Source organism: Phocoena phocoena, chromosome 2 (genome assembly GCF_963924675.1).
Source record: "Phocoena phocoena chromosome 2, mPhoPho1.1, whole genome shotgun sequence".
In the NCBI taxonomy this organism is placed as follows: domain Eukaryota; kingdom Metazoa; phylum Chordata; class Mammalia; order Artiodactyla; family Phocoenidae; genus Phocoena; species Phocoena phocoena.
In genome coordinates, this window is record NC_089220.1 from 169,528,810 (window position 1) to 169,550,104 (window position 21,295).

Consider the following 21,295-nt stretch of genomic DNA (forward strand, 5'->3'; position numbering starts at 1 on the left):
CCAATAAGCACAGCATCCCACCTCTGTGGAGACCGTGTTTGTGCCATTTGAAATAACCCAACTACGAGTGTGCACTTGTTAGTATTATAAAAGTATTTTTGAGGCCTTTGAAGATTGATGGCTTTCCAGTTGTGTGTTAAGCATGTAGCTCAAAACACATGTAAACGTGCAGCCCCCACACACCTTTCTTCTCTCTTCCTTTTTTGGTACCTGCAGACCATCGGGACACATCGAGGTAGCCGATGATGTCGTAGGCATATGGGCCCTCTGGGAGCTGATATATTTTTTCTACTGCCAGCTAGTAGACATGTGAGTACAGTCTTCCTACCTAAGGGCATAGCTGGGTTCTTGCAAGAAGTGACACGTTGGTAACCGGGTGCCATCGGATCTGAACTCTTTGTCACACAAGTGCTAACAAACAGAAAATGGGCTACGACAGTTAAACGCCTGAATGGATCGCAATGTGCTTTTTCCCTTGGCTTCCCATAAAAAATCAAATGAAACACCTTGTGAGAAAAAAACAGGATACACTTTTACTGGTTGTTTTAATGAGAGAGAACCACTTTTGGCAACCATCACCTTACGTTTCCTACAAATCCCCAAAGGAAAGCAGCTTTGTGTCTTGGGCTGAACCCCCCATGCAGGCTGGGGCTACGCGGACACTCCGCTACTCCCCGTGGGTCTGTTCTCCTGGGGGTCCAGACTCATGGAGATCCAAGTCAGCAATGCCAGCCAGGGGTCCCCCGATGTGACCATCACATTGGGTCAGTTTTCAGGCTCTCGATGGAGAGGGAGGTGGAATGTTAAGGGAGAGGGGTGAGGGGCACACGTTACAGATGGCTGACTTTCACGTGTGGAATGCGGTAGCAGTTGAGGATTTAAAAGAGATTTCATTGCAGAAAGAACGTCTTCCTCTTGGCCCCTCTTAATTTTTTGTGTGTTTTTAGTTTTTAATTTTTTAAAATCTTTGGCAGCATAACTGACTGTGATCCGTGGATGCATCTCTGACGTGTCCAGCTTCTGTTTCTGTTCTTCCTGCTCCCGCAACAGTCACCCCTCCCAGGAAGTACTTCAGCTGTCTGCTGAATATTCCCACGGGGCATCGTCTTCACCGAGTGCTTGGGGGGCCTCCAGGTGGGCCCCAGCTTTCACAGTCTTTCTGGATCACCCTGTACTTAAGTCCCCTTTCCTGGTTTCCACCAATGCCACTAGTCCACAGGAGTCCAGGCCAGCCAGCTTCCCTGATGGTTCCTGGCCAGGGGGCTGTCACGGCAGTGGGGAGCCACCAAGGTGCCATTGAGGATTGGTGCCTGGCTCTCTGGGCAAGGGAGCCAGGGGACACACAGTGGGACCGGAACCTTCCAGAATGTCTCCCCAGTCAGGTTTTTGGAGGGTGAGGGGGACGCGGAGACAGGAGAAGAAAAGTGCTGAGGGCCGAAGCTGGTGCAGGTGACACTGCGTCTGGGTAAGGCAAATGAGAGGCAGTGAGGTGATCTCAGAATGGCGTCGAGGCGGCCAGATTGAGGCCGGCTGGCTCACACGAGGGTCCCGGGCTTGGCTTTTTCTTGCCCGTACCACTGGACATCAGCTAGTTCTGGATAGAGGGAGGGATCCAGGAAACAGCTATCATTGTAGCTCCTGCAGGGAATCCAAGGGCGAGAGGAGACAGTTAGGGGGGAATGTCACTTGGCAGTCTGCGTTCAGAAGTACGTGTCCATAGGGGCCGTCTTCCCCGTTCATAAGGAACCAGGCCTGCGACAGTGCTGAGCGCACAGCAGGCGCGCGCAGACTGCAGAACATTCACACCCAGGGGACCTGAGCCTTGCACGTGTGTGGAGGGAAACGGAGCTAACACTTAATGCAGTGGTCCTCAGGCTCGGCTGCATGTGGGACTCGCCCGGGAACCCCCAAAACACCCACCGTGGAGCTGCAGGTTTAATTGGTCTGGGCTGTGCTTGAGTGGCCGGAGCTTTCGGATCCCCCCACGTGACTCTCCCATGCAGCCGAGGCCCAGAACCCCTCCGGCTGGAGTCCTCAGGATTCTTTTTTTTCTCAGAACACTTGCTTCCTTTGTCCTCCCTGAGATCCCAGGTGTAACTCGCGTCCACCAGATTTTTATTCTGTCCTGGAAGCACATGCGAAATGGCAGGTTTCCCTGTAGGGAAACTGAGGTGATATTTTGAATGGAGTCTTACTGCTGTTTATTTGAAATAACATGTATTGTTGTGTGATTATCAAAAAACGTATTGAAAATATATAGAAAAGTGTATAGAAAAGACTTTGTAAAAAACAGACTTGTAGCTGTGCGTCACGACGCAGGTTGGGCACAGTCGTCCCTTGGTATCTGCAGGGAATTGGGTCCAAGAGCCCCCCCTGGATACCAAAGTCCGAGGATGATCAAGTCCCTGATACAAACTGGTGCAGTACAGTTGGCCCTTCGTATCGGTGGGTTCCCATCAGTGGATCGGAGGGCCAGCCGACTGTATTTGTTGGGAAAAACCTGAGTATAAGTGGACCTGTGCCGCTCCAATCTGTGTTGTTCAAGGGTCAGCTGTGGTCTTTACATATCAAGAAGCAATCACGTGGATATGCTGATGCCCATGATCATTGCTAGGCATCATTATTAGGGAAAACGGCCCCTCCCCACTGATCCTAAACTAGCTCTTTCAGGGCTAAAGATCACACTTTATCTCACTGAATCTAGGAATGGGCTGGAGTTTGCCCAGGAGGTGCCCAGACGCTGGTTAATCAGCCATGCGGCCTGAGGAGATGGGGTCCTACCTTCCTCGCACGCAGCCCCTGACGTGGGCACGGCTGACCTCTGGGCCCTGTGCAGGAACAGCTGCAGAGGGGCCTGGATCACCGCCTGTGCTCTTCCTTTGTTTTGAGCTTCTACTCCTAGTAACTTCTGAGTGTTCATTTGTGCTGATTCCTAAAGGGATGAAACCTATAGGCCTTCAACCACAGCCTTCAGTTTTTGGAATAGCATTCCTGTGAGGGACACGGGTCTGTGCCTCTAAGTTAGTAGGTGTGGGTTTGTTCAAGCTGGGTTTTCAAGTTTGACCTCCCCAGAGCACATGTCGTTTTGGGGGTAGAAATACCTATTTGGAAACAGCATCAGGACTTTCCATAAATGTCAAGATGATTTCCTCCCCTGCCGCTGATCTCCCCATGCCCTGCGCTACCGTTATGGCTGGGGACGGGTGGCAGGAAGAGACTCAAAGGAAAGCAGCTTTCAAGAGCATCTTTAGGACCACCTCGTGAACCAGTTTATGACCGAGAATAAGCCATCATCGCCGTTTTTCTGTTTGATTCGCTGATTTGTCTAGGAATAAGTGGATGAAGGCATTCTGGATTTCGTGAAGGTTTCTCATCTGGCTTTTAAAAAACCCATCAACGCTGGAAAACCCAAGGCCTCTGTGAGCATACCGTGGCCTTTAAAGAGAGTCCTGTGCCTGGAACCCCTGGAATATATACTGGGGTTAATACACTTCAAGGTGGCTTCAGAAGCAAAGTAACATCAAGGCCCTAATTCCGGAACTGGCCCTGCCCGTCTATCACTGCCCTCCGGTGGTAAGTAGCTGATTCCATCCTACCCACCCTGCAAACTCTCTCCACCCTGATAAAACCGACCTGTGCCATCGTGCCTGAGGGAGTGTGAGACTTTTCGTGGCAAAAGGTGGTTGGACCCCACGGTGGGCATACGCTGTTCATTGGGGGACAGTCCCTCCCTAACTCTGCGTCGTCCCGGTGGTGCCTTCCACCAGGGTGTCTGCCCTACCCTCACTGAGGGTGGCCAAGTGGCCCGGGGGGGGGGGCCAGTGAGAGTCCTCTAACCCGTCACTGGTCAGAGATGGGCAAATGCCCGAGCAGGGCCAAGCAGCTTTCACACTACAGGGCTGTCCACTTCCTCCCGAGGATGTGACCGCCAGGAACAGGAAGTAGAGGCAGAGATGGAGAGAGCACGCAAGCTCCGTGCTGCCCGCAGCCACGAGGCCGGTGCGGCCATGCAGAACCCGCTAGTTTGTAAAAGAACAGTAGAATCCAAATCCTGTTTCTGGAAGCTGGACTCAATGAAGGTTACGTGCTCAGTGTGGAGAAGACACTTAAGGTTTTTCATTCCCCTAAGCTCCAAAGAGCCTTGCTTTTCTTTTTTTCTTCTGGTAAGAATTATCTCTCCGAAGTTTGCGTTTCTAAGAGCTGGCCTAGGTAAGAGTTCCTGGAGGAGACCAGGTGGAATATTCACAACTCAAAAGCACAGGAAAAGAATGGGAGTTCCTCCAAGAAGGACTTTACTTTCCTAAATCCAGTCTTTTACAATGTCTGCAAACCTTTTGAGGTGAAGAAGGGATGTTTGGGGATTGATTAAAAAAAAGGATAGGTAGGCTTTGAATTGCTTCTAGAGCTGCATTTCTGTTCTTGTAAGGACTAGGTTTGTAAGACAAGGATAGTTTCTAATTCCATAAGGAACTGGGTTGCAACTTGATGAATGAAGCCAACAGGATCTTTAAACTTGAACTTGTTCTTTGAACAGTGGTGGCAGCCATGGGATCCGAAGGAGACTTCTGACTTCAGGCTCCCTCCTTGTGGTTGGTCTGTCCGACTTGATTCAGGACTTAGGCAAGGACAGATTGTCCTTCTGGTGAGTACCCTTTTGGTTTCTGAATTAGAATGCACTTGGTTCACATCCAAACGTGTAGTTTTCCTGAGAGCAAAACTAAAACAAAAATTGGAGGGCATGGGTCAAACACCTAACGAGAGACAACTGTTTCCAAAGCACAAGGCTCCCGGGTAAGGATAGGGTGGTCACAGCCAAGCAAGGTTCACAATAGGTCACTGGCCACCTGCAGGAAAATTGCATGTAATGAGACCCCTGGTCATGGGCAAAGGCCGTCCACCAGGACAAAGAAGTATCCTGTGAAAGGTAAACTATCAGACAAAACCCAAGTCCCAGCCCTAAGCTCACGCCTTAGAGAATATTTTCTTCATTCTAGGAAAAAGTCTGCAAATGGGATCTCAGTCATCTAAATGCTTTAAGGGTGCCCCCCACCCTGGCCTTAGGAACCACCCACAGCAGTTTTGTGTTAAAAAAATTTTTGGTCTGTCTGCATGCACATGGACCAATCTTACTGAAGACAAACTAAAATGGCAATGGTCACCGTGAGGAATGTTCCAGTTAGCCAAGACTGTTCACTTCAGAAGTGCACCTGAAAGCAAGGGCTCCCAAATCAAACAAGTGGGATGGGATACCTATTTTAATTGGCGTGAGGAAGCCTCCAGAAGCCTTCAAACTTCCCAAATAGCTTCACTGAAAGATTCATTGCAAAACGATGATGAAACAAAGATACAAGAGATACCCAAAATAAAAGACTGTAAGACTGATGTTAACTCCTACTCTCCCCTCTCTCCACCTTGCCTCATACTCTCCTCCGTCTGCACTGTCTCCCCACTTTGAAGAGACTGCGTGACTGTAAACAAAAGCCCTCAAGTTGGTGGCCTTACGAACACTCCCATATCTACCCTCAAAGAAGGACCCCCATTTGGGCTCTCCCAGGGTTGATGGGACTCCATGGATTCTCCCGTAACTGCTACCAGTTATTCTCTTCAACAGCCAAGGGGAAACTAAAATTAATGGAAAACCTTGCCAAATTCTGGTAGATTAGTGGCTATACTCTCTAAACCCCAGTTGTTCCAGAGCCTGCAGATGGGATCCTGGTAAATCTGGCAGAAGCTGGAAGGGGTGAGAATTCTGACCAGAGTCAGCTCTCCTGAATCTCTGTTTGCAGTGCCCAGTTGAGAGAGAAAGGTAAAACGTTCATGTCCCTTCCTTTCCAAATCCAGACCCATTGGTTGATCTTTTCTCTCCCAGGGACAGCTGTTGCCTTCTTGTTTGTCTCGTTTTGTGTCCTGAGAACTTGGCTTGGCGACCGTCAGGTGGGGCAGATATAACAGAAATGTAAGTTGCACCTTATATTGGTGGCTGAGGTCCTATCGATGAGTGCCAGCCCTCAGGGGAACTAAGTCTTTCCTTCTTTTGGTTATCTTTGGGGGTGGCTCTGGAGCTTGGGAGAGTGGTGTCCTTTGCACCCTCATTGGGAATGCCTCTTGCATCCATGGGGTCTTCCAATATGGCCAGGAATATTTACTGTTTGTCCCCCTGACAAGATATTTAAAAGGATTGTTTAAGTAGCTCTATGGTCAGAAGTTGGCCAAACTGCTGGACGCTGATATACAGAGCCCGTTAGGAACTTTTTAAAGGCTTTGTCCCCTAAGTCAAAATGAAGCTATGTACCCAGAGGGAAAGAAAAACATTCCAAAGACAGAGCTCTAAATCTAGAGCGTAGGAATCTCTTGAATTCCATCTTAGTTGAAGATCTTCTCTCTGATCTAAAGAAGCAAATAGAAGATAATGTAGTTGGATGGGCTACGATGTCATTCACGTTGCAACCCAATTCCCCGACTGTCCTTGTCTTACAGACCTAGTCTTTACAAGCACAGAGATGCAGCTCTAGAGGCAGTTCAAAGCTCACCTGTCCTTTCTGTCAATCCCCAGACATCCCTTCTTCATCTCAACAGGCTTGCAGACATTGTAAAATACCTGGATTTAAGAAAGAAAAGTCCTTCCTGGACGAAGTTCCATTTTTTTCCCTGTGCCTTTGAGTTGTGCGTGTTCTACCTGGTCTCCGAGAATTCTTACCTAGGCCAGCTCTCAGAAACACAAACTTCAGGCAGGTAATTCTCACCAGAAGGAAAAAAAGGTGGGGAAGGCTATTTGGAGCTTAGGTGAATGAAAAACCTTAAGTGTCTTCTCCACAAATAGTAATGAAAAGCGTTAGCCATCTGAGCAGGTAACCCTGCCTTACTCCAACTTCCAGAAACAGGATTTGGATAAAAGTGTTCTTCTATAAACTAGTAAGTTTTGCATTATTGTACCTGTCTCATAGGTAAAATTTTAAAACAAAAGCTTTACGATCTCTGCATCTGTCTGTATGTTTATCTGTGTACATGGTATGTAATGTTTTTCTACCTGAGTGGTATTGCCAAAATTAATTTGCAAAAGAGCATATTGAATTGGCTTAAAGCAAAATAAGCGATTATCAAATTAAGTATTCTAAAACTCTGAAATACAGAAACTTAACCCAAATGTTTTTCAAGTTTGCATGATCTAGGAAAAATCTTTAGTAAACAAAAGCTAACTTAAGTTTGCTGGTTTAATTAAATTAAAGTAGGTATGTTAAATATAATGCATATGTACAACTTTTATTCTACCTGGGTTTATTAGTCAAATAAGTTCACGTTAATCTGTTACAAAATTTGTCACCAAGGAAGAGAACTTAAGATGTTGGCTAGCTGTTGAATGCCTCGAGAAATTTTCATGACTAATCTAAACAGAATTGTTAAGAACACATGAACAAATTTCTCACTGGGTAGAAGCTTTTTCCTGTTGATAAGCAACTGCCTCTTTTGTAGCAAAGAAATTACTTCAAAACGTCATCCCTACGTGGGGCGCCCTCAAAACGTCATCCCTATATGGGGCGCCCTCGTCATTTCTGCACAGTGACTGAGGAACTCATTTTACTGGCCAGGTAATCCGAGAACCCTGGAGAGTCCTTCTTAGGACTCGGAGAAAAGACTAATGACATCATTAAAACCCAATTAGGAAAATTTCCTGAGACTTTGACCAAGGTGCTGTCACCGGTCCTTTTGCACCTAAGGTCCTTGCCTTTTGAAAAACCTAAGCTCACTCCCGAGGAAACAGTACCTGGCAGACCCATGCATCTGCTTCAGTCTCCATACTGTGACCCTCAAATTGCCCAACAGGACCTATTAAAAAAATGGCTAGTCATCTATTCTCTATTCCTCCTACAGGTTAAAAAGCTTATTACAGCCTGACACTGACACCCCTCATGACCTACTTCCTGGAGAATACGTCTGCTGGAAACCCCAACTAAAGGATTCCTGCTTCCCTCCTCGGAAAGGATCTTTTCTGGTACTGCTCGCCAGTTCCTGCACAGCTAAATTCGAAGGCATCCGGCCCACCTGAAAGGAGTAACAGGACCAGAATGAACCAGCAAAGCCACCGGTGATCTCACACTTAAGATCTCCCGGCACCAGAAGCAGACGACCTCGGACATAGACAGACAGCTATCCCAAGACAACGGGCCAGGCCTGTGTAACTTAACTTGATTTCCGCCACTGTTCTCTTTACTGTGGAAATCATGATAGGGGAAGTTAACCAGACTCCTCCACTTATCTGTTTTCTCTCCGGGTTGCCCGTGTCTTCCAGACGATTGCCAAGGGAGGTAACCTTTCAGACTCTGTATTTGTCATTTAAAACTCCGATCTGTCTGGAAGGCTGGAGACTCCCTGGTCCTTCCTGTAACCTGATTTTTCTTCTATCAATCATCCTTGGTGCCACCTTAGGCAACAGCTGAAGTCCCTTCGATGTCAGCTACAGTGTTAAACTTTTGCAGCCCGGTCTCTCAGTGCCTTATTTTTACCTTTCTCCGATCATAACTCTCCTTGTCCAGTCTGACACAAATGCCTTGTAAACCGTGGTACATTTGTGCCCCCATGTTCTAAATCAGATTTCAGAGGCTTTGTCGCTTACCTTCTGAGAGGTGTTACGCTGCCTAGGTTTATTGTTCAGTTACACGGAAAGCGTTGCCAACTAAGTGGTGATAAATCTTCTTGGGTTGTTAGTATTTTAATAATTATTAATATAATTAAGTGTTCTAGAAATTGTGTGAAATTCCTAGAGCTCTGATATGCCTTGGTATAATGGTATCGGTCATAATTCTGGTTATCTTAAAATATTGTCTGTCAATCACAGAAATAACCAAATTTCCTTGTCAATTCCATTATAATGAACTCTCATCAGATCTTTAGCACTGGGCATCTTTAAGTTCTTTTGTCATTTACAGACAGTTATTGTTTTACTCTGACGCTTTTGCAAAAGTGAGATTCACGGCAAGGAACCTACCAAGAACTCTTGACCACCACATGGCTGCCACATCACAAGGGGCCAAACCGTGGGTACGTGTTTCACAACTGACGAAGGCTCCACCTGCCTTCCGGTCCCGTGCAGAAAAGCTGGAGCTCTCAAATCAGTCAAACCAACGAGCAAGAGACGTAGCCACCATCGAGATAGACAGACTGACTGCTTCCTCCCGAGATGTCAGATCAACAGCGTGTCTGTCTGTCTTTCCATTCTTCCTTCCCTCTCTGACCATCCTCTTCCTAGTCTCACACTGTGAAGGTGTTTATGATTCTTGCTGTCCATCCTTTTTGCTTTGCTCTGGCTTGGAAAGGTAATGCCACTGTTCACATATCTATCTAAGGCCATTGCAAAGGGGGGTAAATCTAACCTCAAAGACTTTGAATTATCACGATGCCAGTGATTGCACTGTTCTGTCCATCACAGACTGCTCCCTGATTTCCAATGCCTCCGTTTCTCTGGACCAAACGGCCAGCCCACCTTTCTGTCGTGTCCCACTCCCTAACCCTGGGGATCTACTTCCTTGTCTCTGGTTAACACCCCGGGGAACCCTGCATCCAGGCTCTGTACAAAGAAAGGGACGCGAGGCAAGGGAAAGAGGATAAAACCACCTGTGCTGTCCACAGACCCTTCAGGTGTACAGGCCTCCACGGCTGTCACCTTTTGGGGCCCGAGCCACAGGTGGAAACAGGAATTACCGGGAAGCATTCAGTGGTTCAAAATCTGCTTCCTTTGGTGCAGCCCTGCTCCGCCGGCCAGGAGCTGATACAAATGAGGCCACGACCAGGAGTCTCTCCTTACCTCTTGAAGATTCCAGAATCTGCTGGTAAAGCAACAGCTGCCCAATGAAAATCCCTAGACTCTCTGGCCAGAGTTGTTCTTGAAAATGAGCGACGCCTCTGGTTGAGTATCCTTTAGCTGAACAAGGAGATGTCTGTGCTGTGACCCGCACCGCTTGCTGCGCCTGGGTCAACACTTCCGGGGAAGGTGAGACTCAGCCCCGGGACACTACTGAACAAACCAGCCAACGGGACCTTTCTTTGGGGATTATTCTGCTTATAATACTACAGCAGTCACCGTACTGTGCTGTATTCCCGCAAAAGCTTTAAATGCAGCTTTGCAGCCACTAGCTACCAAGCAAATGATCTCCCTCAGAACAGAACAGCAGAAAAGGAACGAAGAGAATGACCGACTGAAAGACCATGAACCCAGTGCCGTGACCTGTGAAGACCACACAGCAATTCAGCAAAAAAACCCGGTAAGAGCTCCAAAGCCATAGCTGGGAGTAGCGCTAATGCCCTCAATTCTGATCACTTCTCTTAATTACGCTCAGAGTCTGATGCAAGGGGGTCACTGTTAAAAACAAGACAGCAGACCCAAAATGAAGTTGCTTAGGCTAGGTTCCATATCACCAAACCGAGACTTCACTTTATAGTTTCAGCGCCTCCAGAAAGGAATCTTTAACCAGTCAAATCGGGACTCGCCGGATCAGCACGTCTGCCCGACGGACCCCTGCCGTCCCCTAACGGAGAGCGACTGGGCTACAACCAACCTGCTTTTTCACCTGGTGTAACTTCCTCGTTCCCGCTCCTTTCTGCCTGCATGTCTTTCGTTTTGTACAGCTCCTTTCTATCTGCCGGCCTGGATGCTGCCTGATTCATGAATCACTGAAATAAAGCCAGTAAGCTCTTTCAAATATACTCAGTTGAATTCTTTTAACACCATCTTCCTCTCAAAGGCTCAGCCCCTGGTTTCCGAATCCCCCATCTGCCAGCTCAGGGCACTTGCAGTAAAAATTGTTCCACGTCTCCCCACTTCGGGTCAGGATCTTGTCCTACCCTACTTTTCAGGCTGAAGTCTCGCTCTTTCTCTACAGCAAAATGACACTCTGCTGTTCCCCAGACACCCCTGCTTGTTTCTGCATCTGTGCTGCTTTCGCCCTTGAACTGGCCTCCACCCTTCGAGACCCCTCCTCGCACCCCGGGCCTTGGAAGGGATCCCTCTCCCCTTGGAAACCTTTTAGCATTCTGTTTAAAGTCTCAGGGTATTTAATACGTAAGTGCTGCAAGAATCATTTTTTGATGGAATAAACTTACCACTTTTTTTTTAGCCACTTCTGAATGGTATCCTTTTCAGTTAACCCTTGAAATGCTCTTAATTTCGATACCTTGTCTCCCCCCGAGGACAGGAACCAGACCAGGTGTTCATGTTTTTATGCCCGCTGTAGCAGGGCTTTGCAAATTCCAGCGTGCATTTGATTTACCCAGGGATCCTGTCAGAATGCAGATTCGAATTCAGTACGGCCAGGAGTCTACCTCCTAACAAGCTCCTGGGTGATGATGGGGGTGCCGCTCGTCGGTGGGTCACAGTTTGGAAAGCAGGGCCCTATGGCACTTGGTAGAGTGCACAGCCGTCACTCAAGAACACTGGGATGAGATCGTGGGTGACCAGGTGGTTCTGGATGAGCTCAGTCTGCCCTTGGCGCCTTGAGATATAAACTGCATGATGCTGTGCTTTTCAACCGACGTCGAGCACTCAAAGTACCCGTAAAAGCGACTACAAGTGTCTGCGTGTACAGAGAGCCTGGGGCAAGTCTCAAACATACTTTGTGGTCTTTTCTGGGAAGCAGCAGTGGGGATGTCTAACACACACACACCTGATGTAAAACCATACACATAAACATCGACTTCCACATGTATCTAGAAATAAGACATGAAAATAACGGCTTCCACACCACTCGGATGTTTCCTTCTGGAAATGATACATACGGCCAGAGGCAACACAGATGCAGCACATCTGAGATCACAGACTCATGAACAGTGAAGGGGGAAGGCTGTAAGAACGAAACATGCCCTTACGATACCTCTATTCATCAGTACTTTGGTGAGTTGGAGACTCAGACCCATCCGTGATGGGCGAGTTTTCTGTCGCTTCTCTGAGCAAAGGAAAGCAGAAGGAAGAGAAGAGAGGTCAGGTTAAAGAGAGGAGCTGACACAGACACGATGAGTAGCTTATTAATGCACTGGAAAGCCCAGCTGACTAGGCACCCAAGCGCTAGTGACACATAACACAGGCCGTGCGCAGCTTTCGGCCCCCTCGCGGGCGCCACAGACCTCTTCAGTTTTGTTAGGAAGGCAGCCAGGCTTTGGCACTTTTGACCCATTTCTTATTATCACATCACAGAGAACAGGTATTGTTCGTTAATGATAATTCAACTCAATCTGATAAAAGAGTTTACGAACCAGAATTCCTTTTTGTTTCAAATTGGTCTCGAATCCTCACTAGCTGTATGTGATCAAACATGGGCATGTTCCCAGATCCACTCCAGGGGAAAGGCAGGTGAGGGGTGCTCATAAGTTCCAAAGCCTGCTTTCCGTCAAGTAACAGTCATGTATTTAGATCAGGTGAGACTGGGTGTGATCCAGAAAATTCGGAGGAGCCAGAAAGACAGCCTGAAATCTGAAGGTCCTTATCCGGGGTGACATGGGTTAGCCAGTGGAGGTACCATAGACACAGAAGACCTGTCATTCTTTTTATGAATCTATCTTCTTGAAACTCTGGGGCCCTAAGCCCTGCAGCAGCTGCCTGACCACACGAGCTAGAGCTGGGGTGTGGATTGTACGTAAGGTAGTGTTAGAAGAGTGTGTAATAAGGACAGGGGTAGCTGCTGCCCAACAGACCAGGCAGTGGGAGTGGACACAGAACACTGGCAGTTGGGACCGCAGGGTCTGTTAATTCAAGAGAGTAAGGGGCAGTGTGCGGTGGGTCGGTGATGGATCGTCAAACCTAAGTGCATCAGAATCCCCTGGAGGGCTTGCTAACACACAGACCGCCGGGCGCCACCCCGAGTTTCTGATTCAGTGGGTCACGGATGGGCCCGACAAGTGCATTTCTAACAGGACCCCAAGTGATGCTTATGCTGCTGGTCTGGGGTACCACATCTTTAAGAACCACTGGCTTGGTGGAAAAAGACGAGGCTTCGGTGTGGGCCCACAGAGTGCAGGGCTGAAATTCCAGCACCGTCCAGCTGTGCGACATCGGGAAGACACTGATTTTTCTCTGAGCCTCATCTATAAAACTAAAAAAATCTGGGCACTTCCCTTGCAGGATTGCAGTGAGGATTATATGAGCTCAGATATGTTAGCAGACGCTTCCAGCCTTTGAGTACACAGCAATCACTCAATAAATGCGAGCTCCCCCTCTGTCAAATACTAAGGCTGAATGAAAGCCTGGTTTAAAATCGCTAGAGATAAGTGCAGCAACAAAACGTGTCTGCCAAGAACAGAGCCTGAAAGGAGGAGCCAGTTCGGGTCCTGTAGTTTCCCTCTGGTGTAACTCACAGCTGTCAGATTTTCCCAGACATCCCCACGGATGCCCCAGCAAACGAGAAGCTGAATAAAGCTGGATAAAGGGACCTCTTATTCCTTTAGCCAATGGATAATGATAGAATGGAGCATCCACTTAGAGTCCACGTCTTAGGAGCAACGGAAGACGCAGGGATGGTGAGGGGAGCAGGAGGCAGGTCGCGTGTATCTGCCGGACTCTTCTGTACATGAAAACATCCTAAGTGTCCATGAGGTTTACTGTGCTACGTGGTGTTCTCTGCCTACATTTAAAGCTGAAAAAGGAGCCGAGTTTTGGTTTCATCATTTACTGTGGGCCACCTCTTCAGGGTCTCAAGGTACCGGATGGTTCTGAACAAGGGCTTGGCCGGGACCGAGACAGAATCTGAGCCTTCTGCTTTTTTTTCCTTAAGAAGCATCCTGACACCAAGACAGTGGATACACTGCCAAGCATGCAAAGCAGCAGGCTGGGTGGGGCTCAGGCTGGGGGTGGGTGTGGGTGGGTTCCTGAATTCCTCCTTGGCTGGCCTGGGGTGATCGCAACCCAAGTCCAGTGCTGTCTGGAATTCTGGCCAAAGAAGCACACGGGGCTCCCTCCACATTTTCAGGACCATCACCAACTTTGAAGGAGAGTAGAGAGAATTCACTCAAATAAAGGGACGGCGCCGGAAAGGAGGGGGTGGAAGGTAACAGCAGTTCCTGGGGCTTCTCCGGAGAGGAAGAAGTTCCCAGCGCTGTACATCGTTCCCGGTTTCCCAGTACCTCACTCTCCTGCCGATGAACCCTCTGTCACTAGGATCTTATACCTGCTATGCTCTAACTGACGAAGAACGCGGAGGATCACTGCTAACCAGGAAGGGAGGGTCGGAGGTCTGAAGGGGGAACTCACCCGGTCTGCCAGGTTAGGATGTGGTGAGGGCTGCCGGGGGGCGTCGCTCCAACTTCACTGGACGGCGTTGAGCTTCTCTGGCTTTGAGGTAAGGCAGCTGCGTGTAGGTGGCGCAGAAGAGATGCAGGTCAGACACGGGGCAGTGAAGGAGCTTCTTTCCAGAGATGCTGCCTGTGGCCCCGTGGCAGGGTCCCGTGGGAAAACGTCCACCCCTCTCCTCTCCCCACGTTTGGCCAATGACGTTTTCTCCCCCCAGCCGTGCAGCTCCACTCTGAGTCAAGCTCGCTTGGGGTCTTAGGTCCCCGCTTTGCCACTGGGAAGCGGCCGCAGGGATGGCGACAGTCCCCACCATCCTCGGAGGGGGGCCTGGGCTGGCCTAGTGCAGGCAGGGAGGACCTGTTTCTCTGCACAGGGCGTTTCCAGATACGGCCCCAATGTTAAAACTGTTCTTCATTACGAACAGAACCTCCAGAAACGTTCTCTGAGCTTGTGATCTCTGCCATTTTAGGCTTAGAATTTACCATGTCAGGACCCTTCAAATGGGGCAGGGCTTTTCAAAGCTCATCCAAACCTGACTACGTGGAGCTTACTGACGTGGGCAGGAGTTTTTTAGTTGGGAAAACTCAGTAGGAAGTAAATCCTACTTAAATGCATCCCTCTGCTTCCTTAGGAATGCAATCTTTTTCATTAGGAGGCTTAGTCTAAAATACGTTCCAAAAGATTTACCGAATCTCTTAAGGTAAAGCAGATCTACTAGACAAGTGCTACAGTTTCAACAGAACATAAATACTCCTGACCTGTCCAGCCTCAGCTTCTCCTGACAGGGTTACAGGGGACCATGGTCTTTATATTCATAATATATTGAATATATAATTCATAATGAATATATTCACTCATTATTCTCAAAATTCTCCTAGGAAGTTGATGGCATAATTCACTGGGCTGATTTTACAGATGACAGAGGAAGCTGGAGAAGGTTCTCGGACCTTGAAGTCCACGGTTCTCTCACGCTTGCGGGAACCATATTTATTCCTGTCTCTGCAACTTGTCATTTGGCAATGACATAATAAATGAGTCACTGGGAATCTGGGGAGAGGACGCAGAAGCCCTGTGAGCTGGCACACCCGGGCAGCCGGCCGGTCTTTTCGCCCTGTTTTCCCCAGGCCCCAAGAATCTCCTTCAGTCCCCCAAAGAGGAATCTGCCACCCCCCCCCCATTTTCTGTCTATAAGATCACTCTCCCTTCCCTGGATTTCTGCCCGCCCTTAACCTTTTTTCCAGTCACAAGTCAAATCCTGACTTGGACTTCCTTCCATTTGCTGCTCTCATTTTATCCTGATACTTTAAAAATCATTTTTCATTATGTCTCGCAATCCTCTCCCACTTACTTTCCTACAGTCAGTGTGATGCAGTCTCTTTTTAATTGGCTTTTATCAGGCGATTCACGATCGGGCAGCATCCCATCTACCAACTAGACAGGCGCTCCGATCAAGTCTCTCATCACCGCACAATCTCCCCTCTTTGTGGGTGCTAAGATATATAAATGAGTTAGCGTCTGCTGGAGCTGAAACCCCCGCAGGGACGTGGAGACTGCTGGACACTTTTTTCTATCATCGTTATTCTTTCTTGGAGACGGAGTGGGAAGGGGATTAACTTAAGGGAGAGAACGGTTTCTTCCATTTTTCACCTGATTCGGTACTGCTCGACGCCCTGAGTACAAGGATATGCGGTAACCCTTCCTCTGATGATGAAAACTTTAAGATGTAACAACGGGGCATCAGAAGCACTTTACAAACATTACTTTGGTCAGAACATAACGTCAGTGCAACGAGATCTCGAGGAGCAGTCTCGAGTTTTCCAGGAAGTCACCAGGGGAAGTCACAGGCAGAGCTCGTCACTTCATTCTGTAGCCGGTCTGCGCCACCTGGGGGAGACACTGGCCAAATCTCAGGGCTTCAAGTGCTCCTCTCCCCTGCAAGGGTACCGCTCAGGTCTCTAACCCACTGCTGCCTCTCACCTACTACTGTCGCCCCCTTCACCAGGGTAAAGGCGCACCTTTGACTGGATAAACCCTGAACGACACGGACTTCACCCACTGCTTGGATCTCCGTCCTTACAAGGACAAGTGGCTGCGGGGATGGTCTGCACCCCTACTCAGGAAGCTGATATGGGAGACGGCGGTGCGCGCAGTCCGCTGGGCTGGGGCGGGGCTTAGGATGCGCTGCCCCGCCCCTTCCCAGGTCTTCCTCACGCGGCAAAACCTAGGCTAGAGTGGGAGGGGTGAGGAAGGAGGGGAAGGAAGGTCTCACACACCTGACAGCTAGGTTTCTAGAATTAACCATCTCTTCTTCCTGCCTGCTGTAAGAAAACCTTCAATCCCCAACCAGTTCACCTCCATACCGACCAGGTGCGCGCCGAGCCGTCCGCCCCCTCTCACCTGACGTGGCCTTGCACATCTGGGGCATCCTGGTGACCCTGCTGTGCGCCACGAAGGTGCTCTGGGAGGAGGCGCTGTACTGGGAGCCGCCGTCCGAGGAGGCGGAGCTGGCGTGCGACAGGCGGCTGTGCTCCTTGTGCGAGGCGCTCGAGCGCTGGTACCACTGGCGCAGCTCGTCCGAGACGGCGGCGCGGCCCGCGCCCTTGTCGTGGGCGCCGCCGTCGCGGCCCAGCGACGGAGTCCGCAGGATCTGCGAGCGCGACGGCGTCAGGCGGCCCGCGTCGCCCTCGTCGCCGCCGCGCCAGCTCTCCCGGAACAGGCCGCCGGCCGTGTACGAGTTGGAGGTCTTGAACTGCGCCTTGACGCTGTAGTGGCCCTCCTGGTCGCTCTCCAGGCTGCGCACCACCACGGGCGTGGCGCCGCCCTCCACGTACAGCGGGTACTCCTTGATGCGGTACTGCGAGCTGGGCTGGCTCTGGCTGTGCAGGTAGACGCCGTGGCCGTGGCCGCCGCCGCGCGCCGCCAGGTTGGGCATGCTGCCCGAGTTCGCCGCGCCCAGCGCGCCCGCCGCCCGCTGCCGCTGCCGCGCGCGCGCCTTGGACGGCGAGTCCTCGGCCAGCGTGGAGTAGTTGGCATTCATCTGCGCCGGGTAGTAGTGCTCCGAGCTCGAGTGGCTGGTGCACGACGAGCAGTCGTCCATGGGGTCCGAGCCGTTGCTGCTGCGAGTCCGTGGCGTGTAGAAGTCGGGGCTCCCCGTGTCGTTCTCCGAGCCCAGGAGCTTGCCCTGGGACTCCAAGCTGGAGCTCCGGTGCCGAAAGTGCAGGGCGAGGCTGTGCAGCCGCGTGGGGCTGAGGTCCACCGACCTGCGGGGAGACCACGGCGCGCTGGGTCTGGGGGCGCCTGGGGGAGGGGCTGGCGGCTCTGCGATGCTCTGATCGTCGGACTCGGAAAGAGCGCGAGGCCGCAAGGCCCAGAGCCTCCCGCAAACGCGCATCTAGGAGAGCGAGTCTAAGGGCGGGGACCCTGGGGATCCAGGTGCTTCCCATCCCTCCCAGGTGAAGACCAGCCAGGAGCAGGACGCTGATCCCCGGAGGAGAGCCGGGCCTCCGCCGTGATTTTCGATTCCGAATGGGCGATGGGGACAAAGTGCCCACGTAAGGGCTTCTGAAAAAAGTATGCCAATAGCCAGGTGCTTTTTTTGTTTGTTTTAAAGGTAAAAAGAGGTTCTATAGACACAGCGAACCAAGATCATCCCCGTTCTGGTATTATGTTAAGCCAGATGAAATGCCCATTTTTGTAGGTCAAGAAACAGCCCAGCAGAAGCAATCATATGGTTCCACCCAGTACTATTATGAGTACTGGACAGATTTCCATTTCCCCATGAACACTTGTCTAAAACGGAAGGTTGGTGGCACACGGAACCCTTAAAAATGACGGATGCAAATACTTACCACTCCACTTCTTTGTTTACAATCCATTCTGCTCATTGGAACCACACGATAAATGTCCATCCATATGGCAGGGGGCAGAGTACAAGGACTCCACAGACATTCACCGTGGCTGGGTTGACCAAGTACAGGAAGAGGCGATTCCCAGGGCTGTCACTCAGGGTAGACTGCGAAGTCCCCACTGTGTGGCCCTCCTTGACTCGGGCCTCAGTTTCCCCTCTGGTCCCACCCCGCTCCATCACTTTGTTCTGGCCACACCGGCCTCCTGGAACATGCTGAATGCAGGCCCGTGTCTGGGGCCTTGACCCTGCTGTTCCCTGAATATCCTTAGAGTTTGCTACCCGCCTCCATCCAGGTCTCTGCTCAAATGTCACCCTATTAGATAAGCCTTCGCCGATGCTCTCCTTTAAATGGTCTCTCCCTTCACTCACTTGCCCTGTTCATTTTCCTTCTCAGTACTTATCACCACTGACTTCTTTCTTTACTGTGACTCTCTTCCTACTAAAACGTCAGTCTGATGAGGGCACAGCGTGGTCTGTTTTGTCCATGGCTCTATGCCCAAGAATAGTACCTGGTACATACAGGCACCTGATAAATATCTGTTGCGTGAATGAGAGAATGAATGGACAAGAGACTCTTGCCTGGAGAGCTCAGTCGTACCCTACATAAATGGTTCACCACTTACAGAAGAAGATCACACCATCTGTCCTTTGAGCTGCAGTCCCTATGGACTTTAAAGTTTTAGAGAAAATGGAGTGATGGCTTTGGTTTTGCCTCTTTTTAGGAGAGGAAGGTGTGATTCACTGAAGCCTCACGTTTGCCTGTTCCTTTTGCTCTTGAATGAATTTACACCTTGGGGCATTAAAGGAAGTGCAGGATACATGAGGACTGTCCAGTAAAGATCACCCCACCGGGGCGAGGTTGTTCTGGCCCTGGTGCTCTTCCCTGCTAACCTGGGGAGCCGTTCCGGCCTCCACTTCTGTGGCTTAGGAAAGCTCCTTCCATGCCCACTGTCTCCAGGGGATTATCCGACCGACTCCCGGTACCCACTGGGCGTGGACAGTGGGATATAACGTGTCTCTTGGCTCCCACGGGCTTCCGGCTACCAGCTCAGTTCTTGATTCTGCTTCACTTAAAGAAGAACCTACCTCGCTGGTTCAGTCCTGACTCCAGCTCTCGGCTTATCTGGGCCAGCGTGGGTCCAACAATGCCAAAATTCTACAAAGGCAGGTCTGGTCTAGGGAGGGAGGGAGATGGGTGGACTCACCTCGTGGAATGCACGTAGTGGGGACTCCGGACTCGGAGGTCGGGTGTGGACGGCATGCTGCATTGAGAGTTCCAGGGCGGGAGGCTGCGGATGGGGCTGGTCTGCAGGGAGCTGCCTCCCCCTCCTGCTTCAGCGCAGCTCCCCGTGCTGGGGAAGCGCTTGTGGCTACTGCAGAGCAGAGGAGGCCACGCTGGTCACTGCCAGGCAGAGCTTCACCTTCTCGAGGGTCGCTATGTACGGCCTTGGGCCTTCAATCTCGGTGTCGGGAAGCTTGCCCGGGACTCCCCCAGAAGTGGGTGAGTCCTTTTCCCTGATGCCCAGAGCAATGTGCGATGAAGACCCTCACCAGCCTTGTCCGGGACAGGCAGTGTGACTGTTCTGCGAAGCCCCTCCCCTGAACCACAGTTTCTGTTTTCTAAGAGACAGATATTTACCTGTCTGGGTACCCACTGGGAGCTTTATAGGACATAATGAAAGGAAAGGAGAAGAACAGAGCAGCAGTCCAAAAACGCCTTCGCAAACCCCTCTCTCCCACGTCAGCTGATACACAGCTGAGGTTACAGCTGTCCGGCTCCAGAATTCTCTTGGCTGACAGCTCAGAATTCTGAGCCACTCTGGGATTCTTAACGAGTGGGCTCTGTCATTTGCCATTTCGGAGTACTGCTGCCTAAGATTTCCTAATTCATTAGTTCCCATGGAATCTAACGACATTCAAGCCAGCGGCCAACGCGTGGATTGGGAGCCCAGACCCCCCGTTTCCCTGGGAAGGACGAATCTGCACCTCGAGCACGTCAGCAGCAGAGGGCGCTGTGGCGCAGCCCTGCTGAAAGGCAGCGCCAGGGAGGCGCACCCAGGGCGGTGGGGATCGGCGGCTTGCGGAGGCTACTTAGGACAGCCCTGGGAGTCTGTCCAAGCGTGGACAGTGGCCTCGTGTGGCCTTCCCGGCCCAGCTCACCTGGAGTGACTGTGGGAGGAACGCTTCTTGACCTTCTCGTAAGGCTCGTCTAATGAGGACTCGCTCCACATTTTGGGCTTTATGGGCGACTTGTCATAGTCGTTGCGGTGACAGTGCATCTGCCTGAGTCCCTCCAGGGACTGCGGAGGGGGCGGCCGGTTGTGCGACGGTGGCCGAGGAGGGAGCCCTTTGTGAGGGGACTGTAAGGGGGACAGTGTGCTGGTGACCTGAGAGTCTTCTGCACAGAGAGGAAAGAGGAAGTGAGCAAGGGTCATCCTTCCCGCCTACCCCCGCGGACGTCGCCGCTCTACCCCAACTCCGCCCAGACATCAGCCGTCAGCGGGCACGTTCTACAATTTCACTCTTTTACCCTCAGATCAGTAAGGAAAGAGCCCCTGGCAGGAGCAGGCCTGCGATGGGAGTTGGGGCCCATGTGAAGCAACCATGCCCCTTGGGAGATCGGGGGTCTGACACATGGCGAGGAAACTGATCACAGGCAATGCATCGACCTCAGCTAATGACAATCTATGCCTCCCCCGTTACAGAGGAGTCTCCCTCAAACGTTCCCGTTTCCTCCCCTGCAGAGACTGGGGTCCACAGAGGCCACAGGCTGGATCTCTGATATTCAAATCACGGCCCCTGCTCCCCTGCAGGCCTGTCCTTTCCTCCCACCAGTGTAATGAATTAAAATACGACAAATCTGATGGCAAATAGCGGGGCTGAGACAACCGGGTAAATACCCCGCCAGCCGTTGCCCACATCAACGTCAGTGATTATTATCCTTGCAGTTATTATGATGGCTAGGAGCCACGCAGATCTTTCACGTTCTCTGTCTGAATCGCCACTTAAACACTGCCCGCCTGAGCTTTCCCTAAAGGGCAAAAAACGTAACTGCCGCTCAATAGATCTCCACGTCATTAATGACTTGACCTCCCCAGGTTGGGTTTAAATCCATGGGA

At 50.8% G+C, this 21,295-nt stretch overlaps 1 protein-coding gene across 2 annotated transcripts in view; it reads right to left on the minus strand.

The window, feature by feature from the left end:
* Nucleotides 1–300: 300 nt before the first annotated feature.
* FRMD4A (FERM domain containing 4A) overlaps nt 301–21,295 on the minus strand; it is a 338,674-nt gene continuing 317,679 nt past the window's right edge. The window contains exons 19-23 of one of the 2 annotated variants that reach the window (XM_065870946.1): nt 20,337–20,574; nt 19,382–19,549; nt 16,667–17,529; nt 14,231–14,327; nt 301–1,638 (exon numbers count right to left, since the gene is read on the minus strand). In XM_065870946.1, coding sequence (XP_065727018.1) covers nt 1,536–1,638; nt 14,231–14,327; nt 16,667–17,529; nt 19,382–19,549; nt 20,337–20,574 — 1,469 coding nt within the window. In that variant the 3' untranslated portion in view covers nt 301–1,535. Of the gene's footprint in view, nt 1,639–11,863; nt 11,934–14,230; nt 14,328–16,666; nt 17,530–19,381; nt 19,550–20,336; nt 20,575–21,295 lie in introns of those variants that run through there. The other variant, XM_065870947.1, reaches the window with a different exon arrangement.